This window comes from Monodon monoceros, unplaced genomic scaffold (genome assembly GCF_005190385.1).
Source record: "Monodon monoceros isolate NGI ecotype Baffin Bay Population unplaced genomic scaffold, NGI_Narwhal_1 Super_Scaffold_18, whole genome shotgun sequence".
Taxonomy (NCBI): Eukaryota; Metazoa; Chordata; class Mammalia; order Artiodactyla; family Monodontidae; genus Monodon; species Monodon monoceros.
In genome coordinates this window covers 83,143,687-83,164,012 of record NW_021703774.1, presented here as the reverse complement: position 1 = coordinate 83,164,012, position 20,326 = coordinate 83,143,687, and the positions used below count along the sequence as shown (strand labels likewise).

The following is a 20,326-nucleotide window of genomic DNA, read 5'->3' as shown; positions in this document are numbered from 1 at the left end:
GCTGATTTGCCTTTTTAATTTTGTTTGGCTGATCGGGTTGCTATTTGCGTTTACAGCCTCTCAATAACTGGCCGGGTAACAGGGATGGAAGGGGAGATGGAGGACTGTGCTGGTGGGAGATGTTTCCAGAAGGAAACACCTGCTCTATACAACCTTGAAGGCAAGACTGGACGATTAGGGCATCACAGGAACTTGGGTTTGTCAGCATGGCCCGGGGTTTGTCCAGTTTCTTTCAGATGATTGCAAGGGTAGAGACGTCCCAGCCCCCTAACAGCCCACTCTGGGTCCAGAGTTGGATTTTGTTTAAAGATGATGACAAAGTGCCCCTGGGACTGAGTAAGGTTCTGGGATGGAGGGAGGGCTGTGCTTCCAGTCTTGCTGGTAACAGGAGGGTGCCTTGCTGTGCCACCGGGAACCACTGGATGCAAATCAAAGAAAATGAGATTTGCAATTTTGCATTGATAGCTAGATAATGTAAGGGGGAAAGTTCCCCTCTTCTCCTTCTGAAGCAAACAAATATCAAACGTGGTGATTCAGTAGCTGCATTAGTTGGGGAAAATTGATGCACATTTCATGTGTCAGGGAGCTGCATCCCAGAGAATGGAGCCAGCCTCCCAGAAAATGGTTTCTTTATATAGTTCCATCCATTTATTGTTTGATTGGACTTCCTGTATATTAAATTCAAGCTGTTCTGCCGCTCATGGGCATTATGATGTGTTGGCTCGGTGGGAAATAATGAAGGTGATGGGATTTTACAGCATCACATTACAAAGGAGGCGTCCCCAGCCCCATCCATTTCTCCATCAACTAGCTTGTGTGTGAGGTGGCACTTATATTAAAACGATTTTTCTGATTCAGTTTAATGACATTCATTCGAGTCCTGACACCCAGAATATGATTACATGAGCTAGATGCAATCTCCCTCTATCCAACCATGGTCAGCAAAGGCTGAGTTATCTTCCCTCCCCAGCAAGCCCCTTCCCACCAACCCATCATTTGCATTGAGCTGGGTGGAGAGAGCTGGGGCTGGGGAGAAGAGGCCTACGTTCTGGTCTGAGAAAAGCAGTCTGGACAGAGGCAGGCGCACTGGCCTTGACCTGGAGTCCACAGTACATGAGCCTTTTGGTCGAGAACTATGGGTTCTTGAAGGCATCGTGGTAACCCCTTCCTCCTCGTCACAAACAAGTCCCCATTCAAGGTTGGTTTGAATTCACTACTATACACTCCTTCCAAAAGAGATTGCTAAGGGCCTGGTCCCCACTTCCCAGGAAAGAAAAACTGACTTGGTCATCACAAAGGATGAACACTTAAGATGTGACTAGAGTGTCAGCTTCCTGGAGGGGACCACCTGTCTGAGGACAGGGCATGGGGGGACTCACAGAGAAGTCTCTGCACCTCTCCTTGCCTGGGAGTAGCTCCCAGCCATGATGGCATGTGGCCAAGGGCCCTGCGTGGCCTGGGACAGGCGCTCCCACCTGGGCGAGAGAGACAAAAATCCTCATGTAGTTACCAAGGGGTTCTGCCCCTCCCCTGGGGAGACGGAGGGCCAGGATGCCTTTTATTTACACTATTTTCAGGTAGAATAATTGCTGCTCCTCAGGAAGGACCATGTTTGTGTTTATGGGTATGTTTAAAGAGGGAAACCCAAACAAAACCAAACAGAGAGAGAGAGAGAGAGATTGATTTTCAAAGATTCCGAAGAGAGCTGTGAAATGGGCATCAGCGTGGAAATCCCTTTCCGAAAATTGCAGCAATTTGAACTGTTGGATCGGAGGAGCAATCTAATGTGGTGACTCTGGCGTGAAGAACGTCAAAGCTCACATCCCACCCGTGGGAATTCATCTCTCCCTCCTCCGTAGCCCTGAAGCCCTCCGCTTGCCCCTCTGTGCCGGCAGCTACCACAGCCGCTGACTCTGAGACTGGCCTCTCCCTTTCAGTTTCTGAGCCAAGATCGTCCCCGCATGGTGGTGCCCAGCCCTTGGCAGGTGCTATAGGGAAATTCTGCCTGGGTTGGAGACAACCTCAATCAGGTGCAGATGCTCCCACTGACCGCCAGTCCAGCCCAGCCCTGCTCTCAGCTGGCCATGCTCCAGCTCGGCCTATGGGGCTTGTCCGTTCTGTGCCAGAGTCTGGGAGCTATCCTGCAGGCCCTTGAGGCCTCTTCTTGTGAAATGTTTCTCCCAGCGGTGGAGGTCTTTAGGAATGTGTCTTCAGGCCAGTTCTCTGCCATGGGAGCTGGTGAAGCTTTCAGCTGGCAGGCTGACAGCAGGACCAGCATGTGTGTCCTGTGGCCTCTACCTTCAAATAAATGCGGAATCTCTCCCTTCTCCCCTCTCCACTGCCACCACCACCCTAGATCCCAGCCACCATCATCTCCTGCCCGGATTATTGTGGTAGCTTCTCCCGTACAATATATTCACTACCCAGTACCCAGAGTGATCCTTTTAAGACATGAGTCAGGTCTACTCAAAACTCTCCAGTGGCTTCCCATTCTAAGCAGATTAGTGAAAGGCAAAGGGCCAAGTCCTTGAGGTGATCATAAGGGCCCTGCATGAGCTGCTTCCCGCTACCTGCTCTTGGGGCTGGACCGTAAGTGCCTTCTTGCCCTTCCAAGAATAGTGCACCAAGGCCCCTCCTGCCTAATGGCCTTTGCATTTTCTGTTCCCTCTGCCTGCAATGCTCTTCCCCAAGAAACCCACATTCCTTCAGATCTCTGCTCAAATGTAACCTTATCTGAGAGGCCTGTCTTAACCTCCTCATCTAAAATAGCAACTCTCCCTTGCTCTACCCCGTCTCACACTCAGCACCCCCAATTTCTCACATCATGCTTTATTTTTCTCTGCAGCATGAATTGCTGTCTGATAGGATACACGTATGTATGTATATATTTTTCTATTTACTGTCTGTTTTCCTCCACTAGAATGTAAGCGCCACTGGATCAGGGGTTGTTTTCTTTGATGCTGTATCCCCAGAGCCCAGTAGCTACTCAAATGATCGAATGGAGGGATACTTCATGGGTAGGGGGGCTTATCTATGGCTCTCTTTGTGCTCCTCCCTGCTCCAGAGTCTGCAGTGGGAAGCCTGGCCAAGTAGCCAATAGTGAAAGACAAAGGCTTAAACTTCCCTTGCAAGAAAACCCCAACTCTGCTAGGCTGACGTCAGAACCAGAGAATGCTCTGCTTGGTCTCCGCATCTCCACCCACCCACAAATATCCTGTCGGACATGACCATATAACCAACATTCAGATAGCACTTTCATTGGTTCTCGCAATGGGCAGGAGATGGTTAACAGGTGAGAAAACTGAAGATGGGTAAGCTGGGGTACAAACCTGTTTGGTTGAACAGATATATATTGAGGCCCCATACATATCAGACCCCGTGCTAGGCATGGATCATACCATGATCTTTGGAATAGAGACCTGCCCTTGAGGAGCTCATATCCTGGGGGAAAGACACGTAAACAAATAAAGTTAATAAAATGTGGCAACTGGCAAGACAGAGGTATGCAGAGGCTGCAGTGGGAGGCGGGAGGAGGGGCACGGAGCTCCTGGAGGGCTGGGAAGGTCTCCTGGAGGAGACGATGTGGGCTGTCTCGAAGGATGACGGGGGTTAGCCACACACAGAGCAGAGTGAGGGGTAGCCTCTGGGTGATGGGAAGAGTGTGAGTAAAAGCCTCTTTTCTGATCCTGGTCTACTGCTCTCCCCACCCTCTCTTGTTTTGGTTCAAAGGAAGAGAACTGAGTCTCATTCAGTTCATTTTGTCTGTACCTTATGTAGGGCTGACATGCCATCATAGTGCCTGTGTATTCTCAGAGCCTACCATGCTGCCCGGTACACAGTAGGCACTCAGTAAATGTTGAATGAATGAATGATTCCTTGCTGTGATGCAGGTTTCTACTCAGGAATTTCAGCACCAGAAAACTGTTGGTTAAGAAATGTCAAACCAAGAAAAGACCCTGAGGTCATTTATTCCCAGTAAGTGCACTCTGATCAGATCTCCCTGGGCAGGGACCCACCACCATCAAAGGTGGGCACCGTTTGGCCAGTGTCCCACACCAAGGCATTTGCAAGGTGGGAGGAGGGTTGGTGGGCCCCCCAGAGGCAGTGGATGAGGGTACAGCCAGAATTTCAGGAATTGAAGGGTTAACAAAACCACACCTCTGGCTGTCTCCACTGGGGAAGCCTGATCAAGTACCCCACTCTGTGGAGTGCCAGTATTGCTCTCCAAGGCCCGGCTCCCAGTCTCCGGAAACCTCAGGCAGGACCCTTCCAGGATTATGCTTTAAAGGGAAATGCAAATCCCTGGAGCAAAAAAACCCTGGAGGCTGCTTTTGCTTGGAAGAAGTAAAAATCGATTGTTTTCGTTAAAGTGATTTTTGTGTGTGTGTGTGTGTGTGGTACGCGGGCCTCTCACTTTTGTGGCCTCTCCCGTTGCGGAGCACAGGCTCCAGACGCGCAGGCTCAGCGACCATGGCTCACAGGCCCAGCCGCTCCGCGGCATGTGGGATCTTCCCGGACCGGGGCACGAACCCGTGCCCCCTGCATCGGCAGGCGGACTCTCAACCACTGCGCCACCAGGGAAGCCCGTTAAAGTGATTTTTGGACACCGTCAAAAGCTCTCTCATCTCAGGACACGGGGTGAAGACAGGCTGCCGGTCTCAATTACATAGCCAAGCCAACTTGGGCAGCAGCGGGCCACCTCATCAGGAGCGATGCTGCTCTGCTGCTCTGCCGCTCCCTGCCCTTCCCAGGTCAAACTCCCCCTCCCTAAGCTATCCAAGAGCGGCCTCACCCCATCCAGGCCTGGAGCCGGTCCTCCATGGCCCTGCAGATGCTTGCTCACAAAACTTTCCTCCCCTCTTCCCCACGCCCCACGTGAGCTTCACCCACAGACCGGCTCAGGCAGTCCGCCCAATGGTGATGCCAACCAAAGTCAAATAAAATGAAGAGGGGAAATCTGCTTTGAAGAAGTCTATGCCATATAATACATTCCCAAACTAGATGTGCTGGTCTTATTTAATATTGGGAGTTCTGTATTATCCCTTCCCTCTGTTAACTGAGATAATTGTCAATTTATTTTATTTATAGCATCCATTATGAGCACGGAAATTAATCCTTTAATGGTGAATTTGGGAGCTCAGCTGTCAAGGGGGCACAAGGGAACCCTGGGCTGGGCACAGGTGTCTTTCCCACCAGCAAAGGAGGTGGCAAAGGAAAGCCATCCTCAAGCGTTGATGGCAGCTGGGCTGTTATTGTTCTGTGTGCTTAAGATATTTTGAGAAATTAAATAAATAGGAATAATTGGCTCCAGGAGATCCCTCCCTGGGGGACACCTGAGTAACTAACTCATCAGCGGATCCTGGGAAAGCAGGCAGAGATGGCAACCAGAGCCAGGAAGAGCGAACTCCTTCCCTCGGCACATCAGCCCTCCGCCAGTCAGTCAGCCCTGCTCTGCAAAGGAACTCAAGACAGTCTCTCCAGACTGGAAATAGGAAGCAAGGGGAGGTTTGGGCAGGGAGGGTCTGGAGCCTGGAAGAACTAGGAGTCTGCTGGGAATTGTTGGAAGCAACCAGACAGAACACGGAATGTGGCAGAACACTGGCCCTTGGTATTGCACAGCCACTTGGGGCTCAAATGCCAGTGAAGAGTAAGCAAAAGACAGGCTTTCTGGAGTGGTCGAACAAGCTTACAACTAGCCAGTAAATGAGCTCAGGACAGAAACCAGCCGAGGAGAGGAAAGCTTTCCAGGGTCTGGTGGGTAAGACCTCCAGTAAGGGCAAGAAGACCCCCACAATGCAGCAGAGCACCCCAGTCGGGGGGACCACACACCAGGTGAAGGCTGCCATCCTCTCTCCCTGGGGCCAGGGCTGGGGCAGACCCAAATCTTGGGTCCACCCTAGAGAGAGGACAGGTGGGTCTGGAAGGAACTGAGAACAGTATCAGACCAAGCAAATGGAAAAGGAGCCCCATTCGCATTGACCCACCTATTTAACAGTGTTTTGCCAAACACCTGCTGTGTATAGCCGAGCAGTGAGCCTGGTGATGGTTCCCACTGCCAACTCAGGTCAAAGTCAAAGCAGCCCAATCCAGCATTGGGCGACACCAGCCAGGGTGGAAGGGAAAAAAAAGCCTGCATTCCCGTTACTTGACTGAGGTTAAGGAAGATATAACTAAAAGGCTTCTTTTCTTGTTCTGGCCCGTGAGTCTTCCCTCGCCGAGGCTAGACGTCTTGATGCACGGGGACGGGAAGGGTGAGGAGTCCACAGTGCCCACAGTCAGGGGGAGCGTGCTTCTTCCCACTCAGGTATCCTGCCCTTCCTCGTTGTCTCACTCTCCGGCAGAGTCTTCTTGCTTTGCCCCTCCCGCATTCCCGAAAATAAATGTGAGGCCATGACTGTCCACCCCCTGACATTGGACTCGACCTTGATTCTACAGAGTGAAGGCTAAAGGAAATCACTGGTCTCCCCAATGACATCAAAACACTGGATTTTGCCATGAAAGCAGCCATGGATTTCCAAGGCAGAACTTAAACTGGCCAGAAGGAAATGTTTTATTTATAAATTCCCTGTGTGCCTAGTGAGGTGTCTGTAGTACTCACTGCACTGATGCTTTCTTTCTTCAATAGTGATATGACTAGAATAGACTATGACACCCTGAGGCCATAATAAAAAAAATAACTCTGAAGGGCTGATTTCCACCTACGGGCCCTGATGGTACGGAAACAAGTAGAGGGGGGAACGAGAACAGAAAGGGTCCTGGAGACAGCCAGACTGGTATTTGCAAAGCAGCACCGCCCCTTAGCAGCTATGTGACTACAGGTATTTACTTAACCTCTCTGAGCCTCGCCTGCTGCATCTTCAAAGTTGTATAGAGTTTTTCCTACCTTGCAAGGCTATTGTGAAGACTTAAAGAGATAACATATGCAAAGTGCTCAGCACACTGCTGACACATAGTAGACACACATATGCTGTTATACTAATAAAATGTAATGGGCAGGTGGTCACTGAAGTTTCCACTGATCTCCTCTGAAACAGTCCCACATCCCCCATCCCATGGATGACACCATCCATCTGTCCTGTTTTCTCCCCATAGTGGTCCTGAGGCATCACTCTGGTGTCATGAGTCCCACCAAGGGGCACTTGCGGGCGCTGGACAGTCAGAGCCATGTCAGAGCGCGGCCATGGAGGTCCTGGCCGTGGGAGCGGTCCCTTTCAGGAAAGCGAAGGGATGGCCAGGTTAGCACAGAAGCAGCAAATGTGCCTCCTTCTCCTGACACGTGGCCAGCTCTCTAGCCCATTTTAATCCCTAAATATTCCACCGTACCAGGAAGCCACATCCACCCCCTTAGCCAAGACAGGCAAGGTCAAAGGACCAGACTTTCTTGCCCATCTGGGTGGGAACAGTTATTTGGAGGCTGCGTGTGTGTTGGAAAGGGAGGAAGGGGCAGGGTGGCCTCTGTCAGACGGACAGAGGTGAATGGAATGCCCCCATCGTGGACAGTGACACCCCACGCCCTCCCCCTTGCTACTCCCTCCCATGTGGCAGAATGACACATGCAATCATTTGAAAAGGTCCCATCACCTGCTCAGTCATTCCCCACAAGCACATGCAGCGCTATGGAAAAACCGATACCAGTGCCACAGGGTTTCAGCCAGGAAAGAACAAAACCAAATCACCAGGACGCCACGAACCGAACTGTCAAACACCAAATAAAAAGCTTCATGAATTCTCCATCAGCAATATAAGGCTTCCTGGCCTAAGTGAATATAGACCCAGCATACGAATCATGAAGGGGTTCTGCATTAGCCTCAACGAGTTGCAATGGCTGAAGCAGCAACCCCTAAGAAATACACGTCTCCGTAAAGCTGCCTTCATTGGCCCTAATCCCGCTAGGGTGAAGATTGTGATCTGCTTCCTCACCCCCCATCCTCTGATGGAAACCTTCACATCCCAGTACCGCAAATACATTTTGGTGACCTCAGCTGCAGAGGGGACCTCGGGGAGATGGAAGAGACAGTCACCTGGGACCTCGCTGAGCGCCTCTCCCTCCCTCTGATGATATATTGCTGCCACTGTGTCTGACCACATGATCCATTCAGACCACCTCACAATTGCCCAGGAAGGCCAGATCATTCCATCACAGAGTCAGGCTGAGAAAGCGAGACTGCTGTTCCTTCAGTGAGAAAAAAAACAAACCATGTGCCCCACTTTGTAGAAAACCCAAGTTCAGGGTCCCTTAGAGAAAGTCTGTTCAGAGCTACTGAACCCTTGAGCATCTGTGGCAGCAGAGAAGAAAAGTAAGGCAAAAGAGAAAACAGCCTGCAAATACACGACAAAGGAGAAATGCAGGAAGGATCCCAAAAGAGTGTTGTAGGTGTCTTCTGTTAATGGAAATCTGTACCCTCCTGACAACACTCGCTGAACTTCTCACTGTCTTCTTCCTTCCTGCTACGCTGTTTTTCTCCTCAAGGCGGCCCTTGCAAGCACAAGACGCATATAAGCATGCGGCAATCACCACTCACCTCTCCCTCACCACACACACATACACAGAAGGCATGGCTGCAAAAAATAAATGGTGATTTAATTTTCCATGTTTTGTAAAATACATGCCCCCCGCAGAAAGAAAACTCAATTCCGAGACTTCTGTCCTCCCCAAACAAATCATTCACGTGCCTTCCTCTTCTGATGAGGGGCTTCCCTTGCTCCTACAACTTGGAGAAGCGACTCCATCCTCCTCTGCCCAATCCTGATACCATCCAAAGCATCATCGTCAATCCAACCTCCGCCCTTCTCCAGTCCAACAGAGCAGGACTTACCCCAGTGTGGTCATGGTGACGATGGTGTACCAAAAAGAGGCGGGGATGCTCGTGAACTTGCTGGCGGAGGAGCCCTTCTCGGCATAAAACATCACAGTGGCAAAGATGATGATGGCCATGGTGAGGGAGAAGAGGAGGAAGCCGAGCTCAGAGGCACAGCTCTTCAGGGTGTAGCCCAGGATCCGCAAGCCCTGGGAGTGGCGGGAGAACTTGAAGATCCTGAAGACGCGGAAGACCCGAAGCGTGACGAAGGCGCCCGACACGTCCTCATTGTTGGTCATTACCAGGCCGATGTAGTAGGGCATGATGGCCACCACGTCGATGATGCTCATCACGCTGCGGATGAAGCGGTAGCGGCTGGGCGCCGCGAAGAGCCGGAGGAGGTACTCCACCGTGAAGATCATGACGCAGGCGGTGTCCAGACAAAAGAAGGCCACCGAGTAGCGCTCGCCACACGGCAGCTCCTTGCTCCCAGGCACCGTGCCACACGGCACCGTCTCCACCACGTTGGTGATGACCGAGACGGCAATGAAGAAGCCAGTCACGTAGTAGAAGACCAAGGCCAGTGTGCTGGTGTGCGGGTTCTCGAAGGCCCGCCACATGGTCTGGCGGAAGCTGAGGGAGGGCATGGACTCCTGGTTGTTCTCCGAGTCGTTGTCGTCCATGAGCCGCTCGGCGTTCTCCCTCTTGCGGTCCTTGTACTCCTCGTAACAGCAGTCGCCAATGATCTCGGGCAGGATGCCATAGAAAGCCAGCTCGTCATCGTAGGCGGAGATGCACTCGTAGCGGGGGTAGTGCAGCTTGCCTGTGCGATAGAAGTTGAGGACGCAGCGGAACACTTCTGGGTCCCGGTCGAAGAAGTACTCCTTGGTGTCCTCGTTGAAGAAGAACTCCTTCTCCGTGCTGCCCAGCAGTGTGTCCGGGTAGCGCTCCAGCGTGGTCCGCCACGTCTGGAACCTCCGCCCGCTCACGTTGAGGACGATCAGTTCATCCTGCCGCTTGTTCTTGTCTGCCGGGGCGAGGGGCATGGGGCAGTTGGCCACCGGCATCCACCCGATGGCCGCAGCCCGCGCGAAAGGCAGCCAGGCTGCAACTCCGGCCGCCATGGTGACTCCAGCTCTTGGGTGGCCACTGCTCCGCCACTGCGCACACCAGCTTGAGAGTTAGTTCAGCGACCCCTGGAGACAGGAGGAGAGAGCGGAGAACCAGTGAGTCCCTGATTGGCCCCCCGGGTGGGAAATGGGACACAGGGAAGGGTCATCGGTAAGTGAAAGAGCAAAAGTCTGGAAGGCAAATTAATGGAACTGAAGACACCATCAAAGAGAGGAGACTTGATTCTTTCCCCTCCCTTCGCCGGGAGCGCACCTAGCATCCACCGGGCCCGTGCAGCAGTGTGGGATCACCGGAATTTGTTGACTGCCTGACAAACTGTCAAGTTCCAAGAGGGCTCAGAAGCATTTGGAGGGAAAGCGTCTTTAGCAGAAAGATCTGGGAAGACGTGGGTAATAATCAGCTCCGAAAGGTTATGGCATTACTACGAATTTAAATTGGGAGAGGGTAAATGAGTTCTCATTAAGTGAATTTGAAAGTGGGATAAACATGCTAATTTTTATTTCTCTCTTCACCCACTAGGGTAGTCAGGAATGGCATGTGGATGAGGGAGATCAGGTAAACACATTCTTTCCGCTCTTCACGGGTGAGGAGGCTGGGGTTGCCCAGGTCTGGACAATTCTCTGAGATGGCAGGTGACCACAGTAGACCCAGGATTTGGTGGAGTTCTGTCCCCGAGTCCCATGGAGAAGGCTGACTCTGGTGGAGCGCTACTCTGGGAAATCCAGCAACCTCGTGTCCAATCACGCCCTCAGGGCCATAACAGAAAGATGTGGCAGAGGCTGTGAGGCTGGGGTTCCTCCCCCACCTTGCAAAGGGCTCTTGGATTCTTGGTTCACCTGCCTTTCATGCATTGTCCCTCTCCCTCCCAGAGGAAGCTGATCCACGCTTATTGCCATCTCCAGGCTCCTCGCCTCCCGTCTCCATCTGCCCACCATCCATAACTCCCTCGGGTTATATAACAATACTCTTTCCCAAGCCAGCCTCTTTCACCTGGCCTCTCTCCACCCTCAGAGATTCCTCCAGAGCTGGGCCACCTCGGCCCTTCACTCACCGCTCTCTGAGCCACGCTGAGTACACACTTCCCCGTCACCTGCGTGGATGGAGGGAACAGCGGCGCGGAGAATTATATTTGGCTTTGGGAAACAGATTTACCTACCCAAATCTGGCTTTTTAAAGATGATAGTGAAATGACTCTGCAATCCCAAATGTATACCATCTGTGGGGAGACATGTGGTGACACAGAAACACACGTAACAGCAACGGGAAATTGTTTGGGGTTGACACTCGTTTTCCCAAATCCTAAACTGATCACGCAGAACCAATCCTGACTCAGAATTATTTGGACCCTCTGGAATTCAGCTGGTTTAAAGAAATGAGGCAGAGGGTGAGTCTTGTAATGGGATTTGATCTTCATCTTTCCTTGTAACCCTGCTTGCTTCTCTTGACTCCCAACTCTTCTAGGTTTTCCAGATCTCTACCCCCTCTCATTCCTGAGCCACCACGGACTTTCCCACCTGGATGCCTCTGAAACTGGACAGGTGTCAGCTGAGTCTACCTCCCTGCAAAAAAGCTGCTCTTTACCTTTTGTTCACAGCATCCTTAACCCCGGGCCTGTCGCCTTGGCCACCTTTCTCACTGCTCCACCCAAAGAGTTGCCAGATAATGAGACAGGAGCTCTACTGCCCTCATTAAGGCCTCACTTCCCTCAGGCCTCCTTCCCACTGGCCTGCTTGTCTCTCAACTCCCCCACTCCCCGACCCTGTTTCTCCTGTTCCCAGTAAATCCATTCTGCTCAGGGTAATCTCCCTAAGCAAGATTTCCCCACAGCCTACAAAATCAAGTCCGAACTCTTTGGCGGCATTCTGGCATTTCCATAAACGGATCCTGGTTTATCATTCTAGCCCCATGTCCCATGCACCCACCCTAGACCACAGACGGGCTCATGCACAGCCCTTGTGGGTTCTGTCTGTGGGCACTCTTCCTTTCTGTTGGGAATATCCTTCCCCTTCACCCAGCCCTCCTGTTAGAATCCCACCTGTGCCTCACTCTCTCTGTGATGCACCTTCCTCTCCCCACTCTGAAATTCTCTCCTCCTTTGGGCTCTCGGCACTTTGTTTGCCCCTCTTCCCTAGCACCTATCACCCTCTCGCCTGGATTACAGACACTCTCTGTCTTATTTTATTTATTTATTTATTTTGCGGTACGCGGGCCTCTCACTGCTGTGGCCTCTCCCGTTGCGGAGCACAGGCTCCGGACGCGCAGGCTCAGCGGCCGTGGCTCACGGGCCCAGCCGCTCCGCGGCATGTGGGATCTTCCCGGACCGGGGCACGAACCCGTGTCCCCTGCAGCGGCGGGCGGACTCTCAACCACTGCGCCACCAGGGAAGCCCTCTCTGTCTTATTAATCATCACGGCCAACAATAATTGAGCACTGACTCTATGCCAGGCACTGCACTGTCTCCTGTGGATCATCTCATGTAATCCTCACAGCAACCCCAGGAAGAAGTCTGAAATTCAGCAGTCCGCCAGCTGGAAAGGGGCAGAATGGGGATTCCACCCCACGCCACGTGCCCTGAGGTGCTGTGCTACACTGCTTCTCAAGGTCTTCCTGTAAGAAGAATAGCAGTTGATGTTTACCGAGGGCTCACTGCCAGCCAGCCCAGTACTGCATGCTTACACGGATCACCTCAGCCCACCCCCCCCAACACCCCTAGGGGGCAGACACCACTGTCGTCCCCATTTTGCAGGTGAGGAAGATGAAGTATGAGGAGGTATAACTGGCTAAAGGATGTAATAATTAGGCAGAGAGATTTAAACCCAGGCAGTTTCAACGTGGAGTTCAAGGGTATAGCCATGTCTCTTCCCTGTTTTCCCCATCCCACACTAAGCTCCTTAAGGGTAAAGGCCATGACACCTCAACACTTACGTGACAACTTAGGAGGTAGTGTAGTCCGTGCTCAACCTACTTCTGGTAGGTGGGAACCCAGATTATATAGATGTAATTTGCAGTCCATCGATTTTACTCCATGCCATGCCTATCAGGGGTTTTCAAGGGTGGGCATTCTCTCTCCAAACACTCAGTAAACTCTGAAGACAGATCTGAATAAAATGAACCCAATTTAAGTGCCTCTGACTCTCTGTGGCTCTCAGTGGAGTTTTCCCAAGGAGCCAATCTCTGCCTCAGTTTCCCCCTCTTCATGCTAAGGAGCATATTCACAGGTCCCTCTGCTTCCTCATAAAGGGAGGTTGATTCAGGTGTCACAGTAGACATCAGGAATGACAATGACATTCCTCTAAATGTTACCACTCAGAGAAGAGTAAAACAGCACAGGCCTGATGAGTTCTTGATTACGGGAACTGAGGAAAGAACAGGGGGATCATTCATCCACGGCAGTGAGTAATCCGCATGCCACTGATGCTGCCGATAGAAGACTTGGGAACACATCCTGTGCATTTTATATCTTTCTTCAGGAAATTTACCCTTATAACTCCCTGTATTTCTTTTAGGTTACTAGGAGAATCTGTAGTCCCTAAGCACACACTTAGCTAGGTTTTCTAAGGGGCAAGGGAAGTTTGGGAAGCAAGACTACAATTTAAACATTGGTGACAAGATAATTCCAATTCAGATTTAGCCAACATTTACTGAGCACTGACCATGCAGTGGGCACCGGTTTAAGCACTTTTACAGCAACAGTTAATTAATCCCCCCCAAATCCTATGACATGGGCATTTATGCTGACAAGTTTTAGAAAAGGAGCTGAGACTCCTTCAAAATGACTGTGCTCCATGTATATGGGAGTTGACGATTTTCCAATAGGCCACCGATCAGCTCACTGCCACATGGCTTTCTTGACCTAGGTGTAGTCAGATACTGATGTTCCTGTGGAAGACAGCAGGATGTATACTCCCCTCACCCTGTCCCCAGGCAGCAGAAAGCATGGGGTCTGGATGCCCTGCACTCCAGTTCCAATTCTCTCCTGAACTCGTGGAAGCAAGCCACCATTACCCTCTGGGCCTCACAACCCTCATCTGTCAAATGAGATAACTGGACAAGAAAGTGACAAGGAGATCTTTAGCTCGAATAATCCTTGATTCTACTGGATCCAGGACGTCAAGCCTGTAGTTCAGGTCTCGCTGAGACCTCTCCATGGCAGTCACCCCTGCAAAGCAGGAAGTAGACCATCTGGGTTTGTTGCTGTGGGGACAGAGTTAGTCTGAGCCTCCTTTTAGAGGGCAGTTCTGGGAATGCCTGATGAGGCTAGTGCCCAGAAAAGGGCACACAACCTGCAGTGCTTAGATCTCAAGGCAATCAAAGGCCCAGTTCATCCACAGAACCCCTGGCCACCCCCCTGGAGGGTAAAGAGAGCCAGGCTCCAGACCCTGGGCCCTGGACCTCTGACTCTTAACATTCCCGCTTTATCCCAGAATGGAGCTCAGAAAGGCAGGAACTTGAGGGGTTCCAGTGGCAAAGGGTAAGAGACCACTGAGCCAAGAGGTACCCTGCAGCACCCTGCTTGGGCCAGGGATGCGGCTGTGCACCCTGAGAGTCAGTGCTGTTTCACCCTGACTCCCAAACCTCACTGCCTGCTACCTTCCTCTACCAAGCTGAGCCCCATCACCTTACGCTCTCCACGCTATGCCAATCTCCTCTTCTCCAAGGGCCCTGGGTATTTTACAAACTGCTCTCAGATGAATAATTGAGAGCTGGGGTAGGAGGAACAGTCCCTCTCTATCTATCATAAAAGCCTCTGGTCCCAAGGCCAAACTTTGACGCCATGCATTAATCCAGGACGATCTTCCCAAAGAAGGCCAGGCAAGAGCTAGGCTGTCTCCAGAGCTTCGAGCCCTGTTCCCCTGGTAAAAGGTACCAAAAAGGGAGGAATTACCTTTTCTGTGTGAGTGTGTATGTGTGTGTGTGTGTGTGTGTGTGAGTTTTGAAGGGGAGGAAAAGTGTCCCCACCACATACCATGCCTATGGCCATACCAGCCATACCCTCCACACAAACCCTGTCGGCATGACCCGGCTCAAGCAGGGCTTCTCCAAGGCCATCACCACAGCGCTCACCCCCTGATGGGCACCAACACTTCCTGGAGCCGACCTGCGTATGAATTCCTGCAACAGGCACAACCGTGCGGCCCCATTTCCAGCCAATGGCACTGCACAGGCCTCAAATGCCAAGGTTTTACTAGGACGTGGACGCCTTACAAATGAAAAATCTGAAGCTATTTTTGTTTTTGGCAGAAGAGTTTGACAGTGGGAAAGATGGGGGTGGGGGAGGATGGGGAAGAGACATTTAAAACAGGTGAGTGATGAAATGACACAGGGGGAAAAAAAAAAAAAAACTGGAAAAGGGAAACACATTCGCCTGCTGTAAAACGGCAGCCTGTTAACCAACTTCTCCGGAGGAGGTAGAGGGCAAACGTGGGCAAAGTGACCAGGCAGCCTGTCCTGGGGATTGACACCTAACCTGAGCACAGGCGCAAGGCAACCAAAATGTCATGTCACCAAGGTCTGCCCTTCAGTGACCTCGGCAGAGAGCCGGGTATGGAGAGGCTCTGGAAACTTTTACTTTCCACGATTTTACGACACATCGCTCAGCCCAGAATAGGGCCAGTCTGGGGGAGGAGAAGGTCCTGACAACCCAGGGGGCATTCTCCTGTGCCCACAGGGTTTGCATAAGCAGGCATGAAACTGACAGAGTGGCAAGCTGGGGATCTTGGGGTACAGGCCTGGGACACACACAGAGCTCCTCTTCTCCTGCACTGCCACTCCCAGGCTGGCCAGGGCACTTTCCTGAACTCTTGTTTTTTCCTCCAGCCTCTTCAACAGCGAAAGGGAACAAGCCACTAATCTTTCTTCCTCTGGGGGTCCCTTGTGTACTTGCATTTTATTGCATTCAAGTAGACACAAGGAAAAATAAACACATCTATTCCCACCCCTGTGCCAACATGTCCACATGGGGAAAGATACACATGTTCTGCACTGAATTCATACTGGCCCAGGCTGCCTTTCTACAGACATTTAATATCCAGGTTCCCTTGAAGTAATGGTAAAAAAAGGCGTAAACCTAACCATCGCTGTGAATTCATGCAAAATACACCATGCACCACATAGCAACCAGGTCTTAAATAGATCGCATTGTACCTAGGATCGCGAGAAAGTTCAGGCACCCTCTCCTAAGAAATACAACCGAGCCTTCTCTTTGCTATCAGATTCCAGGTCCGGAACCTCAGCCTGTTGCTGACATATCACGGCTGCCCGGGATAAAAGCAGAACATCTTGGACTCGATTCAAATGTCAACACTAAGCAAGTGCAGGAATTTAGTTGATTCCAGGTAACTTCTCTGCCCAGTCCCTTCAGCGCCTCATCCCCAGTGTAAACATCTCGCAAAGTGAGTCTTTCGGAACGGCCTCCCCCGGGCCGCGTTGGCCCACGGTGTCACTCAGAGACCCTTCCCCGAGCTCAAAGGGTGGAAGCGGCGTCGGACAGGACCAGATGTGCGGGCCCCCAGCCTCTGGTAGGCACACCGACGGATCGCCCGGCTGGAGAACTTTCTGAAGCGCCCCAAACTGCTCCCTGCTTCCACCCTCGGCCATTTCTCTCCTTCTCCCCTCACAAGGAGCGAGGGACCGAGCGAGCCGTCGCCACCTGCCGCCGGATCCAGTGGCGCTGCCTCTGGCACCCCCGAGGGAAGGCAGGCCAATGGAAGGAGGGCAGAGGTTCACAACCCCACCTCCAAACCTCACAGCGCCTAGCTGCCCCGGAGGTGGCTCCGCAGCCCAAGGGAACCGGCGCCCCCGGGCCGGCTGCCTGCTCCCCCACGGCGCCAGCCCCACCCCCAATCCTTCCGGCGCCCCAGCGCCCACCCACCCGGGTGCAGGAGTGGGAGGGTGCCGCGTGGGCAGCCGGAGCAACAGGCGTGGGAGCAGCGCTCCTCGCACTTCCTGGCTCCTGAAGGCTCGGTCGCGTCCCTCTTACCTTCGGCGAAGCGAGACCCGGGCCCCGCACCCCGCGCCTCGCGCGCGTGAGGAAGCTGAGGCCGGGAGCCGGGGGCCGCGGAGGCGCCGAGCACCCAGCAGCGCGGGGAAGCGCCCAGCAGCCGCGGCTCGCGCCGCTCCTCCTCGCCGGCGAAGTCTCTCTCGCTCCCTCCCTGGCTCGGTCCGTTCGTGCGTCTGTCTGTCCGTGGGGCCCTCCCTCCGCCGCTGCCGCCGCCGCTCCAGCCCCGGCTCAGCAGCGCGTTCCCTCCCCGCTTCGCCGCTCCGCTCTCGGGCTCGCGGGCTCGCGGGCTCCCTCGCTCGCGCCCTGCCCCCGCCGCTGCTGGCGCCGCACGGAGAGGAGCCCGGCGGGCCACCGGCTGCCTGGCGAGGTCCCTCTCCCGAAGGGGGAGGCGGTGGGGGCGCGGCGCGGGCGGGGCGGAGAGGAGAGTCCGGGGGAGGCGGCGAGGCTGCGCCCTCGTCTCCCTACCGATTCCCGGCGGCCGAGCGGCTCCAGGCCGGGCTCGAGAGCGCGGGGCCGCCAGGCAGCGGAGGGAGAGATGAGGAGGACCCGGAGGCTCGCCGCGGGAGGGTGCCCAGGGCGAGGGCGTGCTAGGGGGAGTGACTCCCCGTGAGAGGGTGTGTGTGTGTGTGTGTGTGTGTGTGTGTGTGTGTAGAGGGGCGCGCGCGTGAGCGAGGGTGGGGGGCAGGGAGACGAGGCAGAGCCTGGTGCGTCTCCCCAGGCCAGTGGAGGAATCCTAGGGTGTGCCTGGAGGTGGTGGAGTGTGCCGACGCGGGTGTGAGCGCGTGTGCCAGCGAGGGTGGGCCGGGGGTGAGCGTGGCAAGGTGAGCGCGGCCTGGGGGTGGGGGCGGAGCGGGGAGTAGGCGTGAGCGTGAGCTCGGGGGCGTGTGTGCTGGGGACCCGGGGAGAGGTGGAAGGGAGCTCCAGTGTGTGCGCGCGTGGGGTGTGTGCGGACCCAGCTGGGTGTCTCTCACCGACTGTCCACGCGACACCAGCACTTGCTTGCGGCCGAGCCCTGCCACCTGGGGAGGTGGAGCCCGACACCGCGCAAGCTTCGTGGCTCGCCGCGGCTCTGAGCTCCGTGGCCGGGGCTGGAGAGGTCTCGGGGGGACACACAATGCCCTTGCCCCATGTAAGAGCCGCTTTCCTTCCAGAGCGCGAGGGGCACGACCCGAAGGTAGGGATTTGCCCTCTTATGCTTCCACGTGTACTCAGTACCCAGACCCCAAAGTCTGGTCTTGGGAGCGTGAACTCTCAACCCAAGTCCGCCCAGTGCCTCGGTCCCTCTCCGAAACCCATGGATTCCCACTGCCCGATGCCTTGGCCCAGGAGGGGGAGCCGGCAGTCGGCACGTGCCCAGAGGGCCGGGCGGATGGAGCCCTGGAGCATCCGGAGAGAGTGGTATACGGCCCAGACTCCTACACTCTCGGCCAATGTGCGCAGAGGGTTCAGTCCCCTCGAACATTGCCAATCCGCGTGGCTCCAGCTTTTCCTGTGTCCGGAATCCAGAGATCTCGGCCTGGGTACCCGGAATCGCCTGGCGCTCCGGAGGCGAGGCGGCTCTGTGCCTCAGCAGGGACCGGAACGCAGGGCTTGAGCGACCACAGTGCTGGGTGTGAGACAGAGACCGAGGGAAAAGCAAAGTGTGCGGTGAAGGGAAGGGTGTTCTTGAAGCGGGCTGGGAAAGAACATCTCCGAGTCCAGACGGGGCTTCTGGCTTGTGAGAACCCTTGGCCCTTTTCTAGATTAAGGGGTGGGGGGTGAGTCCCTGTGGCCTGAGCCCCAGTGGGCCCCTGGCGACTCGGAGCCCCACATTCACCCACTCTCCCCAAAACCCCCTTCAGCTAGTCGTTCTGAAAGGTGTACACTGGCCCTTCAAGAGCTGGGCGTGGGCTCTATTAGCATTTGCCAGAAGTCCCGGAGCGGTGTGGGATTTGCATACTGATTTGCATACAGTAATAATGATTAACAACAGTGCCGCTCCCTGGCAGACAGGGGAAGAATTCAGGGAAGGCCTTGGCACTGCTCCCACCTCTCTCCTCCCATCCCTCGGGGAAGAGCTAATTTTCTCACAACTGCTCTGACCCCTGGGAGTTCCCCAGACTCTGGGTGAGCAGGTCCACGGAAGGGCAGTTTCCTTCAGTCCAACACCCCCATGTCCAACTTGGGAGAGTTAAAACCTGGTACTTTATTTCTGCCCAGGTTTGAACTCTTGTGCGTTCCCATCTTCGTTTTGCATCTTGCGGGTAGCTCAAGGGCTGAGTCTGCCCCAAAGCTTGGAGGTTTCCAGGAACAGTTAGATTGGGGGCATCGTCCTCCTCCAGAGAGGTATACTTACAGGACAATTGTGCTCTCTCCTGTGCCTGGTCAGCCCTGTTTGAAGACAGGGCATTGATTCAGAATCCCCCCTCCCCCTCCCCCTCCCCCAACACAAACACACCTGGCCCCATTCCTCCCAGGCTCACATCTCATCATTTAAGTAAAGTAGCTATAGACTATACTCTCCTTTCTGTTGAGAAGATCTAGAAGGAAAATATGAAAGACTTAAATTTCTAGTCTAGGCCAGTGTGGTTTTTATTTACCATCTCTTCTCACAACCAGGTGACCTGGAAAATAAGAGAGAGCAAGTGATGGGCAGAAGGGAGGCCCCTTGACTCTGGCGGCTGAAGGAGCCACTGCCTGGAGATGCTGCCCTCCCATGGGCTCCCTGCCCTCCAATGCATCTTTCCAGCATCGTCTTTCCCCTCTCTGCCTCTGGCCCGGCCTGGCCAGGATTCTCAATTGCTTTTCCCCCATGACACGGCCGCTTTTCCTTTAACTCTCAGCTTCTATTTAAAAAGCTAATTTGGGAGCTTGTCGATGCTCCCAATTCAGATATTTTAAATAGGAACTGAAAGTTAGGAGCTGCCAGGGCACTAGAATTCCTTCCCTTGCACCGGTACAGCTAAGGCATTTGTTCAGTCGATCTGCTGGCCCTGGCCGTGTGTGTGTTGGAGAGAGAGAGAGCGAGAGAGAGAGAAAGAGAGAGAGAGGAGAGAGCGCACACGTGAGCTCAGGGTGTATTTCAGGCTATCTTTTCTATTTAAAGATGGTGCTCCTATGGATGACTGTGCTCTGCGTGTGTGTCCTTTCCAAGCTGTGCACACATGAGGATTCTTCTTTAGTCCCGTGGCTCTGGCCGCTATTTGCAGAGCTTGTCACCGTGTGGACTGTGGGGGTAAGAGGTAGCCCAATGTCAAGTCCGCAGCCTCCAAGTTTGCTGACTTGCTGGGGCTGGTGTGTCTGTTCGGGGATTTCCCAGGGCTGCTCCGCTCAGGCTCGCTCTTAGAAGCTATGCCCCAGAGTGTCCATAAGGGTTGCTCCTACCCTCACTGCTTGTGGCTAGACTACTTCACCAATT

The 20,326-nt window shown here is 53.8% G+C and overlaps 1 protein-coding gene across 3 annotated transcripts in view; it reads right to left on the bottom strand.

Annotated features, from left to right (window-relative positions):
• KCND3 (potassium voltage-gated channel subfamily D member 3) overlaps window positions 1-17,063 on the bottom strand; it is a 232,773-nt gene extending 215,710 nt beyond the window's left edge. For 2 of the 3 annotated variants that reach the window (XM_029229347.1, XM_029229346.1), the window contains exon 1: window positions 8,817-9,989. In XM_029229347.1, coding sequence (XP_029085180.1) covers window positions 8,817-9,922 — 1,106 coding nt within the window. In that variant the 5' untranslated portion in view covers window positions 9,923-9,989. Of the gene's footprint in view, window positions 1-8,816; window positions 9,995-16,908 lie in introns of those variants that run through there. The other variant, XM_029229348.1, reaches the window with a different exon arrangement.
• Window positions 17,064-20,326: the final 3,263 nt, after the last annotated feature.